Source organism: Manduca sexta, chromosome 15 (genome assembly GCF_014839805.1).
Source record: "Manduca sexta isolate Smith_Timp_Sample1 chromosome 15, JHU_Msex_v1.0, whole genome shotgun sequence".
NCBI lineage: Eukaryota > Metazoa > Arthropoda > Insecta > Lepidoptera > Sphingidae > Manduca > Manduca sexta.
This window is the reverse complement of record NC_051129.1, coordinates 10,023,154-10,038,500: the sequence shown is the minus strand read 5'-3', so window position 1 is coordinate 10,038,500 and position 15,347 is coordinate 10,023,154. Positions and strand designations below refer to the sequence as shown.

At 38.0% G+C, this 15,347-nt stretch overlaps 1 protein-coding gene across 1 annotated transcript in view; it reads right to left on the bottom strand.

Annotated features, from left to right (window-relative positions):
* Positions 1–22: 22 nt before the first annotated feature.
* Positions 23–15,347, bottom strand: part of LOC119189423 (serine/arginine repetitive matrix protein 2-like) — a 19,649-nt gene continuing 4,324 nt past the window's right edge. The window contains 22 exon segments of the mRNA XM_037438978.1: positions 23–150; positions 1,143–1,273; positions 1,895–2,007; positions 2,684–2,764; positions 3,046–3,123; positions 4,133–4,374; positions 4,959–5,172; positions 5,175–6,011; positions 7,711–8,197; positions 8,614–9,481; positions 9,569–9,637; positions 10,094–10,228; positions 10,522–10,653; positions 10,914–10,985; positions 11,337–11,402; positions 11,404–11,625; positions 12,129–12,173; positions 12,457–12,636; positions 12,896–13,017; positions 13,305–13,542; positions 13,830–13,954; positions 14,514–14,596. Of these exon segments, the coding sequence (XP_037294875.1) occupies positions 96–150; positions 1,143–1,273; positions 1,895–2,007; positions 2,684–2,764; positions 3,046–3,123; positions 4,133–4,374; positions 4,959–5,172; positions 5,175–6,011; positions 7,711–8,197; positions 8,614–9,481; positions 9,569–9,637; positions 10,094–10,228; positions 10,522–10,653; positions 10,914–10,985; positions 11,337–11,402; positions 11,404–11,625; positions 12,129–12,173; positions 12,457–12,636; positions 12,896–13,017; positions 13,305–13,542; positions 13,830–13,954; positions 14,514–14,596 (4,595 nt within the window). The 3' untranslated portion in view covers positions 23–95.

Here is a 15,347-nt window from a genome sequence, read left to right as displayed (position 1 = left end):
ATGAAATTAATAAAACACATTATTGGTACACATTTTATATTAGAAAAAAATACAACCCATAACATTAAAAATAAAATAATAACTTAATTTTTAAACTATTTTTTCTCGCTATCCTTATCTTCTTCCTCTAATGGGGGCATTTTCTTTGACCTGAAACAAAAATATGAACATATTTTTTAAAAAATTACAAATATTACAACTAATTTGACAATTCTGGGGGCCTAGAACACACATAGTTTTTATCCCCGATAGATAAGCAAAGGAACAAGATCACAAAATTGCCCGACACAGGGTTGAAGCCCAGAGCTGTGCCGAGCCACGTATTCAATACAACTACGCCACCGATGGCGTCACATCGTCCATTAATTTCAATTTTAAGAACCTTTACTGAAATACGTCACCAGAATGTAAACAACATCATAAAACAAGGCGTTCTGTGTGTTCCTTCCTTTTACATCGTTCAGGGGCCTTATTCTCTATCCCGCACGTTATTTTAACAGTGCGTAACAAGCACGTAACACAACGCGTCATGTTTAGGACTATAGAAATTTGGCTTACAGAATACCATTCCACGCACATTTCTCGGAGATAACATGACACGGCCGCGTTACGCGTTTACACTATCATACAGAATAAGGGCCCTGATACATTAATGTGGGAAACGGAACGTGATTGTGGGAGTGAGAGGGATGTATGGGAAAGAAGGGGAAAGGGGTAGGAAATTAAGATGGCGTGTGCGTAGTGAGGGGAGTAAGACGTGGTGATTTTTATAAGACGTCGTTTAAGTTGAACTTAGATTTAATTAAAGTGAATATTTTGAAGACAGTGTTTTTTTGTCTCGGCAATATATCCACATACATATCCCACATTAATATATATTTTATAGGCACGACAAAATGAACCTACAGCACCTGATGATAATGTTACAGATAGTATCAAGAAACGAGACGATAATCCTTTGCCAGTCGACGCAATTATGCCGGCCTGTTTTGAACCGGGTATACAGTTTGATTCCGGAACGCGATGCACTTACAAGGGCTAGTTGGTTAGTTTGACGCCTTGTATATTGTGTACCGAGCGAACATATGGTTAAATATAATATCTAATTTAGGGGTGCATCAATCAGCATACTTTTTACTTACCTCTTAGTATCCAACTTAGTGAGACTGGTGTTGCTGGTGTTGGAATGCGTGGAGCCGCGGCGCGGGCGGCGCGCAGGAGAAGGCGCGGGGGATAGCGCCGGCGACTCCGGAGTGCTCTCCTCATCACCCTTCTGTGTACATATTATTTATTCATATTAATAAGCAAACAATAATTTCTCTGATATTAAACTAAAAAGTAGACTGACAATGTTTTACGCTTATAAAAGGAAATACTTGCTCTGATTTCACGAACAATCACAAATAGTTCTAGATTATATAGAGCGGACATTGAGTAGCTAGACATATAAAAATCATGCGCTCATGCGATGATAACTCAATCTACCGTGAAATAGCTAAACAGTAATGTAAAATACTTTATACTTTTTCCATGTCGTGATATGCACGTTTTTAAAACACATATTAGTATATTTTCTATATATATGTTATTTTTGTATTAATATCTAAGGATACAGACATCTTGTCACACGGACATTTTAAATAAGACGACGACTTATTACCAAATTTTAACTTTTGGAGCATAAATTTGGCCCTGCTGCCGCTCTATAATTATAGATTTTAATGTGTTTGGTCAAATACCATTATATGATGTAGTGTATAGTGCAAATGTTACCCTGGCTTCGTTATAATAAGTCAATACTACAAATGTGCTACCCTAGGCTTCGTTATAAGTCAATAGTACAAATGTGTTACCCTAGTGTTGTTATAATAAGTCAATAGTACAAATGTGTTACCCTGGCGTCTGTGGAGGCGCGGCGTCCCTTGGGCGTGTGCAGCGCTTCGCATGCACGCGTGAACGACGCGCGCCGTCCGCGCCCGCCCGACACACTCGCCTCGGGCGACGCCACTGCGGATAACACTTCCACTGAGTACATACACATAAATATAAGACGAAAGTGTTTATTTATTTATTTAAAACTTTTTTGTACACCAAAAATGTCAAAAAAAGAAGTCAATTCCATTTCTAGTATATAGTGTTCTAAACAATATACTAGAAATGGAATTAAATCGATGCCTATAGCTGAATTTTATCTTAAATACATGATAGATAAAAAATATTCATAGTCGTTTTACCGACTATACACGACGATACGACATAAAAAAATATATATTATATACTAGCATTTGCCTGCAGCTCCATCTGCGTGATAAAATTTTCCAAGATAAAGAGTAGTCTATAGCACAAAAGAATAAAGGCTACATAAGTATTAGTAGTGTAAACATACGAATATTATAAATGCAAGAATTTGTGAAAATATGTGAATGTTTGTTAAAAGTAATAAAGTAAGTAAAGTAAGAAATTTCACACACAGGTAGACCTTTACCTAGATTAACACATAGGTTATTTTTTATCCCAGTAATTTGGTCCCATAGGAAAAAGATGTTTTTTTTTTTTAAAATAAATGGCGTTGGTGTCTTTTAAATGGCGCTATGAATAGCTAGTGTTTTAGAGACTTTTTGGCGGCAAATTGTTTACACGCAGGCTAAGCCGCGAGTAACACCATATATATTATGTCACTTACCAACATCTACGGAAATTCTTCTACCAATTTTTGCTGCCTTCGGCGTGACTTTTGATTCAGACGCCGCCCGGCCCATGCGCACTGTAGCACCAAGAAATATTTTATTTTTACCTATTTTATTTTGATAAAATAAACAAAACTGGCATGTATCGCTAGATTAACCTAATCTTATTCGATGCTAGGTGTCACAAAAATTCATAATAATGTAGAGTTTAATATATAAAAAGCAAAATGTTTTTAGTAAACTTAAAAACTACGGTTTGGTCTCAGTAATTTATATTAAAAATTAATAACATATGAATTAATTACAAAGTACACATGCTATTAAAAGACTGGAGGCGAGGGGATAAGCGCATACTCACTTCTACGTTGCTTGCTGGCGTCTGACGCGATGGACTCCGGCGACATATTGTTGTGCATTTCTTCAATATCGGGTGTGCCTTGGGTATCAGAACAAAACTTAACACGTAGGTAAGCGAAAATAAAAAAAAAACAGCCAGGAATGAACATACAAACAAATAATATAAATAGGAATGAACAAAAGGCATTTTTAAAATCATGCTTAGTTGGATATCATGCTATTAGAAATCCCTAATTGGATCCGGTAGTTTTTAGTGACACCAATGCATGCTTAATATGGAATGGGGACCAGTAGAATGGCGTCAAGAGATGATTACCCCTTGGCAGTCGACACGATTATGCCGGCTTGTTAGTACCGAATATATACAGGCTGATCCCGGAACGCGACACACTTACGTGGGCCACTATGGCCACTATTGTGTACGGTGGTCGCTATCAGGGCGGATATAAAATATATCCTACCACCAGTAAAATTAGATTAATATGTAGATTAACTGCGTGTAATTAATATCGCTTAAGTATGCTCGCACTGATACTTGCTCGTCAAACGTGTGTAGATTTTTTTTTATCTAGAAATACACGTTTACCGAAACTTGATCTTAAAAATTTTGATAATGGTTTTATAGAGTTTGAAAAGATATGAAGAACTTAGAATATATAAAATAAATAGGTATGCCAATTATCAGAGAAGTGTTTCCAGTTATGCCCAATTATGAACCTGTAATTTTGATTATATTAATTTGAGTTTTAGATAAATTTCTACACATGTGCAAAATATTAACGGCCTCTTAAAGCTATAAAAGCCGACACAATCTAAATACATGAGGATAAATTAGCGATATATCAATAAACAAGATATTCAGGGAATTAATTCGGCAAGGAATGTATAGGTATTAGCGGCAATACCTACCTACGGTGTTAATTTGGTAACGTATAATCTGATCAGGAAAATAAAGAGACCTGTTTTGAGTTCGCCTTATTTTGGTTTTGTTTTAAAGTTAACGTTCACAATACAAAAAATGAGTTCCACATTTTAAAACATTGCGAGGTTTTTTATTTTCCCGGTCAGCCTATAGATATTATTTATACCTTCAAAATCAGTTTTGTTAAGCAACGAGATCCTGTCTATGGGCTGAACGTCGAAGGCTGTGTGCGTGACGTCATCGTCGTCGTCGTCTGACGAGGCGCCACTGGCCACACTGGCGGCACCGGCTGCACTGGCGACACTGGCCACACTGGCGCGGGACGCGGCGCTGGCGCGACGCGAGGAGCGAGACGCCGGGCGTGGGCCCTGCCATGATTCCACCGCTGACTTTTGCTGACTAGTTGTCCTAAAAACAAATGCTTAGTTAAGCACAATGATATCAATTGTGCACAGTTGTGCTTGTGTCTGTTGCATTGAAGTTGATATCATTCATTTTTAGCTTAATTATTAAAGGAAATTTACTACAGTATAATTTGACATTACTTTTACGTTGCCTTTCTTGTGTTTATGTTTAAATTCATCAAAGAAAATATCTCAAAACGATCTCCAATAGTTGAAGCTGTTTAAATCATCTATATACATGTAACAGGCCAATGATTGTTTTTACTTTTGACAATATATTATAAAGGACGCGGCTTGTATGATCGTTCCTTTGTGTCAAAAGACCAAATGCTCATGCAACAACTTAAAACTGTTGTGGTGTGCTTAAAATACACACGTGTTTAGAATTAATTTAAGTGTGTATTCATAACAAAACAAAACTATGTTCACTGTGTTTGGTGTACTGTATTGATTAGATAGAAAGTGCCAGAAAATGGATACAATAGGTACAACGCGCCTTTTCTATATAGTTTAAGGGTTTTATAAAACTGTGCAGACTCCTTCTGCAGAATAAATACAGATGTTTTTTTATCAAATATTATAACCAACCTTTTTCCAGTAGAAATACCAGGGAGATCACTTGAATCCTTGCTCGCTTCTTCCGCCACAACTTCAGGGATCACAGACAGATCTGTTTTAGTGGCCAGCACAGATTTTCTGCCCTTCCTTCCCGGTTTAGCATCGCCTGTATCCTCACTCATTTTACTCTTATTCGAAGTAACCGAGCTCTCAGACGCCACACTTTCATTGTCTTCCACATTTTGCTTCTGATCCGAGTACTACGTCTTTTCGGAGTTAATGTTTCATCCAAAGTTTTGTAATCTTCAAGTTTTTCCCCAGTTTCCTTTGATACGCGTCTTGTTACTATCTTCCTAATTTCGGCGCTTGTTGGGGTTTTAGCGCGTCTTCTAGGAGTTTCTTTATTTTCTGGTGTTGTTTCTTCTGCGTCTTTGTTCGAAGCAGTAGATTGTGTTCGCTTGCGTTTAGGTGTTTGATCATCGACGGATTTGTTTGATGATGTAGATTTTGTTCGTTTCGTAATTCGTGCAGCAGGTTTGACTTGTTCTGAATCCGGTTCTGACATTTTTTCATCGGTTATTATAACGTCTGGTTTCGGCTCGGTTTTTGAGACTTCTATATTTTCAGTTTCAGCATGTTTTCGAGTTTCTATTTTGTCAGCGTCACCGATCTTTGCATTTTTATTACTTTCAATATCAGTATTTTTTACAATATCAATCTTTTCAGAATCAGCGGATTTTAAGAGATCTTTGCTTTCGATTTCCACCCCTCCTTTTACTTCAACATCGAGCGCAACCGGTACTTCCTTGGGAACTTCAAGTACAGTTTCTCTATTTTCATCTTTTTGTTCCACTTCGTTAGATTTTGCATCAACCTTGGTTTCTGTCGCTGATATTTTAATTTCCTCATGTTGAACTGGAATGATAGTTTCTTGTACACCCTCAGGTTGAATTTCTGTTTCAGTTATTTGCTTGCTGTTAGAAGGAGCATCGGGCTCGTCTACACCTGACGCTGCATCCTGATGTAAAGGTTTGAATCCCAGCGGAATAATTGCATTTTTTAATTTACCATACGCTCCTGATTCTGTAATGTGTAAACAATATGAAACAAAATTAATAAATGTATAAAACAAAGGAGTGACATTGCAACATACATATTATTATCTTAAAGCATCAAATAAAATGAGGAAATGTAAGATATTTTTATCTAAAATTACTTTTTTATTCTTGAGCAGAGTGTCATACATTTTTATTGCCTGTATAGGCAATCGAGCAAGCGATCCGGCTGAAGCGGTACCCGTCGCTCATAGACTTATGCAATGCCAGGGGCACACGCAAGCCACTGCCTAATGAGAGATGAGCAGTCTTTTTAAGCCTCGTTTAAAGAAGGACAGGTCATAGCGCGTGGGGAACACAAATGTAGGTAGTTTATTCCAAAGTTTGCACGTGTGCGGTATAAAAGAACGTAGAAAGTGCAATATGTTTCTACCGAGGCTGTAGAATACACAAACAAATCCGTTGTCTCTACGAATACCTAGGGTCTCCAGTATCCACTCTGTCCGTCATCATCGGATCATCGGCGATTGGAAGTGCACATCTTTACAAGAAGTCAAGTGGGTTAAATGAGTATTTGGTGACCTCTGCCCAAATACGTAAGAAATACTCCACGCGTAGCCTGACTTTGTATATAACTTTGTATAGGGCGAATCTGAGGAATTCCTAACTTTATGCTAATACTAGCTTTTGCCCGCGGCTCCGCCCGCGTTATAAAGTTTTTCGGGCTAAAGTTTTCCGTTATAAAAGTCACGCTATATATTTTACCGGGAGCCTATGTTCTTCCCAGGGTCTCAAACTGTCTCCATGCCAAATTTTATCCTAATACGTTGGGTAGTTTTTGAGTTTAACACGTTCGGGCAGACCGATGCAGCGGGGACTTTGTTTTATGATATATTTTGTAGAACTCTTTAAGAGGAACAATCCCGTCATACATTATTGTTGCATAACTTTAACCGTTTACGCAGCGCACGCAACAGAGGCTCTCAAAACTAATAAATTGTCCCCGTTTTTGCATCATGTTTCATTACTGCTCCGCTCCTATTGGTCATAGCGTGACGATATATAACCTATAGCACTCCAGGAACAAAGGGCTATCCAACACAAAAATATTTTTTCAGTTCGAACCGGTAGTACCTGAGATTAGCGATTACTGCTCCGCTCCTATTGGGCATAGCGTGATGATATATATAGCCTATAGCATTCCAGGAACAAAGGGCTATCCAACACAAAAAGAATTATTCAGTTCAAACTCCTAGTTTCTGAGATTAGCCATTACTGCTCTGCTCCTATTGGGTATAGCGTGATGATATATAGCCTATAGCACTTCACGAACAAAAGGCTATCCAACGCAAAAAGAATTTTCGGTTTGGACCGGTAGTTCCTGAGATTAGCCATTACTGCTCCGCTCCTATTGGGTATAGCGTGATGATATATAGCCTATAGCACTCCACGAACAAAGGGCTATCCAATGCAAAAGAATTTTTCAGTTCGGACCGGTAGTTCCTGAGATAGGCATTACTGCTCCGCTCCTATTGGGTATAGCGTGATGATATATAGCCTATAGCATTCCACGAACAAAGGGCTATCCAACGCAAAAAGAATTTTTCAGTTTGGACCGGTAGTTCCTGAGATTAGCGCGTTCAATCAAACAAACAAACAAACAAACTCTTCAGCTTTATATAATAGTATAGATAAGAGTATAACTACATAGTTTAGAATCAACTTACCTCGCATATCTACTTCATCCTCATCACTCGTCATATTCCCTTCGACATTCTCCTCCGAGTAATGTAGATTTATTCCCTGAGGTTCCGAATCCGACGAGTTTTCGGAATCGGACGCCCTCGCGTTTAATGGATCACTAGTGTTCGAGTCTGTTTGGCTTCCCGCGGCTACTATCTCTAACGATTGCGTTCCTGTATGAGGGACCCGAGCGGGATGGGTTGTTCTAGTCCCTGAGGCTTGGGCCCTTCCTGGCATGGCGTCTTCTTTTTCCACGTAAACATCAGCGTGCAATTCCTTCTCAAGTTTCACGCCAAATGTCGTACCGACCGAGAACGAAGTTTCAAAAGCTTTGCTAGTCTTCTCATGTAACTCCACGTCGACTTGGTACACGGGTGTGTCGGATGAATTCTTGTCGAATTTAAGCGACGAATCCGATGATGAAGTATCGTTAATTGATATTATATCCTGTGCCTGTTCGGGGCCGGATCCCTGAGGACATGATTTTAAGTTACGTACTACTATAATATACTTGATAGACAAAGTATATAAGTTTTATTTCAGAAAAACACAATTTTTAGCACTCGCTATAAAAATATAAATAAAATATGTATTTAACTGGGAAATATTCAAGATGTATTTAATTATAGTAATTCAATCAATGGATGCTTACTTTAAAATTAATCAGTCATCGACATAAGTAGTTGAACATTTTTGTGTTGTTACTAAAAAAAGTTCGTCACAATATAAAAGTTTACCTTACATAGCACAAAGAAAAAAAAATGTTTCAATTAAACTGAATGTGTATGGATGATTTAAAGTATTGAATTTGTTCAGCTACTTTCATGGCTGATTGTACTTGACCATTCTCTAACAAAAATGTATCAGAATTTTATAAAACTATTTACCTCCTCAGAACTGTCTTCCTGACTGCTTGTCTCTGCCTCAACGATAACCCCCTGTGGCTCATCCTCTTCTTCAGTACTCTCTTCCTCAGATATGTCACCTTCAATCTCACTAATCTCCCTTTCTATCTCAACAATCTTTTCCTTCTCCTTTTGTATGACTGCAGAATCCTTACTACCCTCTTGTTCAGACTCGTCACTGTCATTAGTCATAAGACTAGACGGTTCATTATCATCACTCTGGTAGCTACGTAGCACAGACTTTTCGTAGTCAGACTCAATCATTTTCGAGAACGCTGCAAACGGTTTCGGTTCTTCGACTTTAGGCTCTTCTACTATACTAGAACATTCCGCGACACTGCTGTCGTAGCTTCGTAGCACTGACTTGCGAGTTTCAGTCTCGTTAATAGTGATCAAAACAGGCCTTGGTTGTATATTGCTTGTGCTAGCCTCGTCTGCAGTTTCTGTAGTATCTTCTTCAGTCAGCGACGGATCCGCTACGCTGCTACGGTAGCTTCGTAGCACAGATTTCTCTACAAAAGTTTCGTGTATTGTTGTAAATGCTGGCAATGTTTTCAAGCCGCCTTGGGTCTTGTCCGAATTGTCTCCAATTGTCTCTGACAGGATACTATCTTCAGAACTTTGTAGGACAGATTTATTGACTATAGGAGATAAGGAAACATCCAAGAGGCTTGGTGCTTGATTAGTTTTAACTGGTGTGCAAGAAATGTCGGCCGTTTCACCCGTTTGTTCAGCCTGTTTCGCTTTAGCGAATGCAATAGCTTCTAATACTCGTCGTGATAGTGGTTTTCTTCGAGCGGATTGTGGCATTTTCGGTGACATTGCTTTCTCTGGAGTTTTTAATCGACTTCTGAAATACAATTAACCACCTTATTTATAGGCAAATGTGATTTTTGTAAAACATTTTTTTTTATTAAATAAAATAGTGTTCTTATACCTTAGACTGCGTGGACTAGCTTCGACAGCCACGGGCTCTGCTTCAACTTCTGGCGTCCGAGAACGGCTCCTAATAACAATGAAATAAATCAGATACAGTAGGGTCAGTTTTATGAAATATAAATTGTGTCATTGTTATTGTATGCCTTTCTATATCGTGAGAATGTCTATCAATGATTCATGACCAGTGTAGCATATAATAAGTCTATGGTTGATACCTTAAAATATACCTTACTGGGTTTGGGTATTTATAGAGGGAAAGAGATTGAGGAAGCGACAGAAGACATGTAAAGCGAATGTGGATGGAAGACCGGTAGAGGTCGACTGCACCGAACCTTCGAATGTCAGATATCTGACAGTCTTGGTAAATGCCAGATCAAAACTATTCTGAACATGCATGAAAAGATTTATGACAGTGGAAGATGTGAAAGTGTACCAGAATCGAGCAAGGTGACAGTCCAGTCTCTGCCTACTCCTGTAGGATAGAGGTATGAAAACTTGTATAATATATTTGCATGCAATGTACCTTAAACTACGTCGGCTCGGCGAGGACGATGACGATTCCGTATTGGTGGATTTAGTGGGCGACTCGCAGATCGGCGCAAGCTTCGGAGATTCAATAATGCCCTTGTCTGATCTCTCTGGCGTTCGGGATCTGCTCCTGGAACAATAAGATTTATTTTTTTAAATATTTATATTCCTTGTTTTTTGCAAAGACTTCCATACTTAAAAACAGGTGTGTGGATTTTATACCAATATAGGTTAGTTAGTATATCAGTTATGGACAAGGACGGCTCACATAATTTCAATACATTGTTATTATTTCTTAGTACATGTAATAAATTAGTGATAATAATTATCTGTCATAAATCAATACTGTATCTGTATATCATCCCACTTACTAACGCATTAAATAGAGTCTCTGTCGTGTGGTATAAAAATAAAATGTTTTACCTCAACTGTCTGGGCACGCTGAGCGTAGTCTTCTCAGCATGCGGTTCGCTATCCAGCTCTTGCCTGGGTTGCTCGGGGATCGACGCGAGCGCAGACGAGCGAGGACTCAACTCCGGAGTGCGGGACCTGCTCCTGTATAAAAAATATAACAGGTTTTCTCTAACGGATATTGATTGCAATTCGTTGCATTGTACTCGATTTTTTATATTTAAAGTAATTATTAAAATTAAACTATTTTTCGGATTTTATCGGAGAAAAGATGTTGCGACCACAGGGAGACAACTAAAATATTAAAACCGCGATAAAATTCGAAAAATAGTTTAATTTTCGTTACATTCGCGTAAACATAAGAAATCATCAAAGTAATTATTTTAGGTTTAATGTTTAATTACCTATTCGTTCTGCGAGTTCGCAATGGTGTTACAACCGGAGAGTCTAGCCGATCTGGGGTTCCGGATTGACTTCTAAAAATATAAATAATTGTTTTATTGTCTTCTTACTATTATATAATAAATGCGAAAGCTTTTGGAAATGTTTGGATGTTTGTTAGAAGAAAACGCAGAAATAACTTAACAGAATTGGATGAAATTCAGCACACGGGTAGACTATGTCCTAAGTTAACACATAGGCTACTTATTATCCTGGTAATTTGCTCCTATGGAAAATATTTTATCTGATATTTAAACAGATGGAGCTAGCGTCGTTCCTAGTTTTAGGGACTTTATAGCTGGAAACGATTTTCACGTGGACGAAACCGCGAGTGACAACTAGTTTTCAAATATATTTTTCTGTTCCAAATAAATACAAAACCTCACCTAGTAACCAACGGCGTACTCTCTCCAACGGATCTAATACTCCTGCGTCCCTTCGGTGTCGCCGGCGCCGGTCTGTCTATTTCTTTTCTCTCTTGTAAACTCCTCGATATCTCTTTCTCGCTGTTCAATCAAATCCATCGTCGAGTTGTTACCAATGTCACGTTCGATAGATCTCTGCCGTCCCTTCTCGCCGGAGTATCGAGGATTGATGAGCGTGATTGGAATGTCCGCGATGCTCTCCATCGATGTATCTGTTAGGCTGCTGTTTACTGATACCGACAGAGTATGCCTGTGAAAGGAGAAAAAAGCAATTTTAACCGATTTAAAAACAGGAGGAGGTTATCAATTTGACATGTATTTTTTAGATATTTATTTGAAGATTGTAAGGCAGCTGAGTCAAGGTAGTGTTGTTAAAAGTTGTAATATTATTTGAGGAAACTGTGCAAATGATTGAGTAATCTATATTGAAATTATCGTGATTTTGTCAGATAATTATAGTTACACAAACATACACTGACGCCTTTGCTACTCAAAGGGATAGACAGAGGCGTAACTAGTGCACCCACTTTTCTCAACGTGTATTACATTCCACAATATCCAATTAGAGTTACACATTCAAAAACATTGTGTCACCCGATAGTTATTAATTAAAGAAACTGAGCGTTTAGTCGACTTTTAAAGAGATAATGAAGCAATTAAAGTAGGTTGATTTGAGCCACCAAGAACGTTGTGGAATTTTATGTAGATCATGTTTTTAAATATTTTTTTCAATATAATCTGAAAGATATTTACCTTGCTCGTACATTGTCTTTATATGTCTTCTTCGATTTGTTGTTTCTTCAGTGTTTGGCTCCTTCGAAGGCGATTCTAATACACGACCCTTCTCGTTCTATAAAAGACACATAATTACTAGTTTGAAGTATTTATTTTAAAATTATGTTAATTTATTGAGCAAACCAAAGAAGAGTACCAATAGAAATAAAAAAAAGGTTTGCCAAAACAAATTTTAAGTACATATTAATAATAATCGCTGAACATACAAATTTTCTATAACTAATTTAGTTAAACCTCTGTTTTAGTCTGTTAAAAAGAAAAATATACAAACACACTGACCACAAACCGCGACGTGCTAGTGGTGTAGCTGTCACTCGATATCTCTATCTCTTGTTCCCTGACGGGCGAGGCGGATGGCTCCGTCCTTCTCAGCGGTTCGCGCCGAAGCTGCGCAAGCGCATTCGCTTGTGTGGGCGATGGCGTAGAACCTGATTCTGATGCTGTTGGGATTGTGAAGCGAAGATGCCTGGGAAATAAATAATATAATCGGAATTAGAAAGACAGCATAGAAAAAGGGGGAAATGGAACCTAATATATATTAGGAAGTTGGGGGAAAGAAATCTTTATTCAAATATATATGGAGGACCCATAATTTCTTTGATGATGAATGACTTAAGGAAATATTATGTGAAATATTTAAACATGATTCATACTTTGTTACTGCATAAACTGACGGTTTTATAGATAAAACTTGTATTATAGTAATGCTAGTCGGAAGTGTTTACTTATTAGTGGAGTCGCTGTAGTGAGTGTGGTTGCTGGCAGTTTCTAGCAGCTCGTCGTCACTGTCGCCCAGATATCTTGAGTCCACTGGAGACGGCGCGTCGCGGTCCTCGTTTCTTCTTATCTATTTATTCAAAAGTAAATTTAATTGCTTTTATTAAGGAGTAAAAATAAAGTTGTTAAAAGAAAAAATAGTATTCTTAATAGCTGTTCCTGAAGTGTGGGCTATGATTATTTGTTTATCGTTGTTAGATATCCTTTTTGTTTGTTCGTTTATATTATAAAAACAATATTTAAAATTTGGATATTTTATTTTTATTACTAGGGTTTTAAATATACTTTTCTAAAACCATGCTATAGTTTGCTTCATCATGGCCTGCTAATTTCATGGGATCGATCATATGCATGTACCTTAAGTATGCTATGCGGAGTGCCCGCGCCCGCCCTGTCGACGTGCGCGTGCGCGTGCGCGTGCTCGTCCGTCACGCACACGTCGGGCACGTGCAGCAGCGCCGCCACCGCGCGCGACACGGACGAGCCCCCCGCTCCGGCGCCGGCCTGCGGCGTGTGCGCAGCTCCTGGTGACGACAGCTTCGCGCGTTTGGGCGGCGACTCTGCTTCAGACTCCGCGCGGTCCATTGTGAATATACTATTTAATAGACACAAAATTTTAACACCATTAAGTATGGCATGAGAATTGTAACTGGCACCGACAAACAGTAGTAGTGACGGTGAACTTGTGTATGTACTAATTTGACGAAAGTTTCATTGTTAGCGCGTGGCATATGTGAAACCCAAACCAGGATAAAGTGGTACACTGAGGTCTAATGCGTCTCAGTTACAGAAGAGGTTTAGTGGACATTAGAATATAATACGAAGCTGATTTTGATAAAAAAATATATGTGAAACAAACATTGATTAAAAATCTCCCCTTACCTTCGTGTACGTATTAGTTTGGGAGTGCAAATAAACGGCGTCTCTTCTATATCTAGGACGCGTTTGATCCCTTTACGCATCTTCGGCCTATTCATCCATGTTTCACTGGCGTTTTCTATTGTATCCTGCAATATAAACAATAAATATGTTGGGAAATAACTTAGTACATGTGATAGGTCTCGTATGAGAGGTTTCTAGGTGGTTATCAACACCATATATTATGCAGTTAATAAAGATTGAGTATGCACTGTTGTGTATCAATTTAAATGACATTGTTACCAGTATAAATACTTTACCATGCCTCATGTAGACTATCGGCGAATAATTCGGTGAATAACTTGGCGAACAAATATGACTATGAATTATGAGTAACGAATATGCTGTTTACACTCTCGTGATCGTGAATATTCGTCTGTACTCGGCAAGTATCTAGATGAGGTATAAGATTTAAGATATGTCTTAGCATAACGATTACGGTGCAATGCCACGCAATGCTTTGCAATTGGAAGTTCTATGCGTTTGTTTTTGTTTTGTAGTCGTAATGTGTACCATCAAGCGTATGCATAGCCTGTTTTATTGATATTCTTGAAGTTTGTGAAACTGTTGTAATCAATATGTTAACTAATATTTTACTAAAGTATTATTTTTTTAAATGCTATTAATATTTTAAGAAGTGATCATTACCTGAATAAACGATGATTTGTAAGTGAATGTGTTTTGCGGTGTTTTTGCCTCGACGTACACAGACATCGGCTTTGGAGCCACCACTGAAACAAAATTATATATAAAATGCTTAATGTTATACGAGAAATAAAATACACTATTTTGTTAAATTATGTCGCCTATAACTTTTTGATTTTCATTTTATTGTCCTAAGATGGGTTTTTTCTTTTTTATATTGCACTTTAAAATTATGATGGCTAACAAAAGTATAATCTCATTGGTACTAATTATTACGTAGGCTAGGATGTTAAACTTACTTGTTCATTTTACTGTAAATAAATGATATCTATCAAAGTTTTATCACTTTATCATAATACTAGTTTTTTGCTCGCGGCTCCGCCCGCGTTATAAAGTTTTTGGGGTAAAGTTTTCCGTTATAAAAGTCTCGCTATATATTTTCCCGGGAGCCTATGTTCTTCCCAGGGTCTCAAACTGTCTCCATACTAAATTTCATCTTAATATGTTGGGTAGTTTTTGAGTTTGATACGTTCAGGTAAACAGATGCAGCGGGGACTTTGTTTAATAATATATTTTTGTAGAACTTTTAAGAGGAACAATCCCGTCATACATCATTGTTGCATAACTTTAACCGTTTACGCAGCGCACGCACGGAAGCTCTCGAAAACGTACTCAATTTTACCGGTCCTATTGGTCATAGCGTGATAATATATAGTCTATAGCACTCCAGCAACAAAGGGCTATTCAAGACAAAAAGAATTTTCAGTTTGATCCAGTAGTTCCTGAGATTAGCGCGTTCAAACAAACAAACAAACAAATTCTTCAGTTTTATATAAT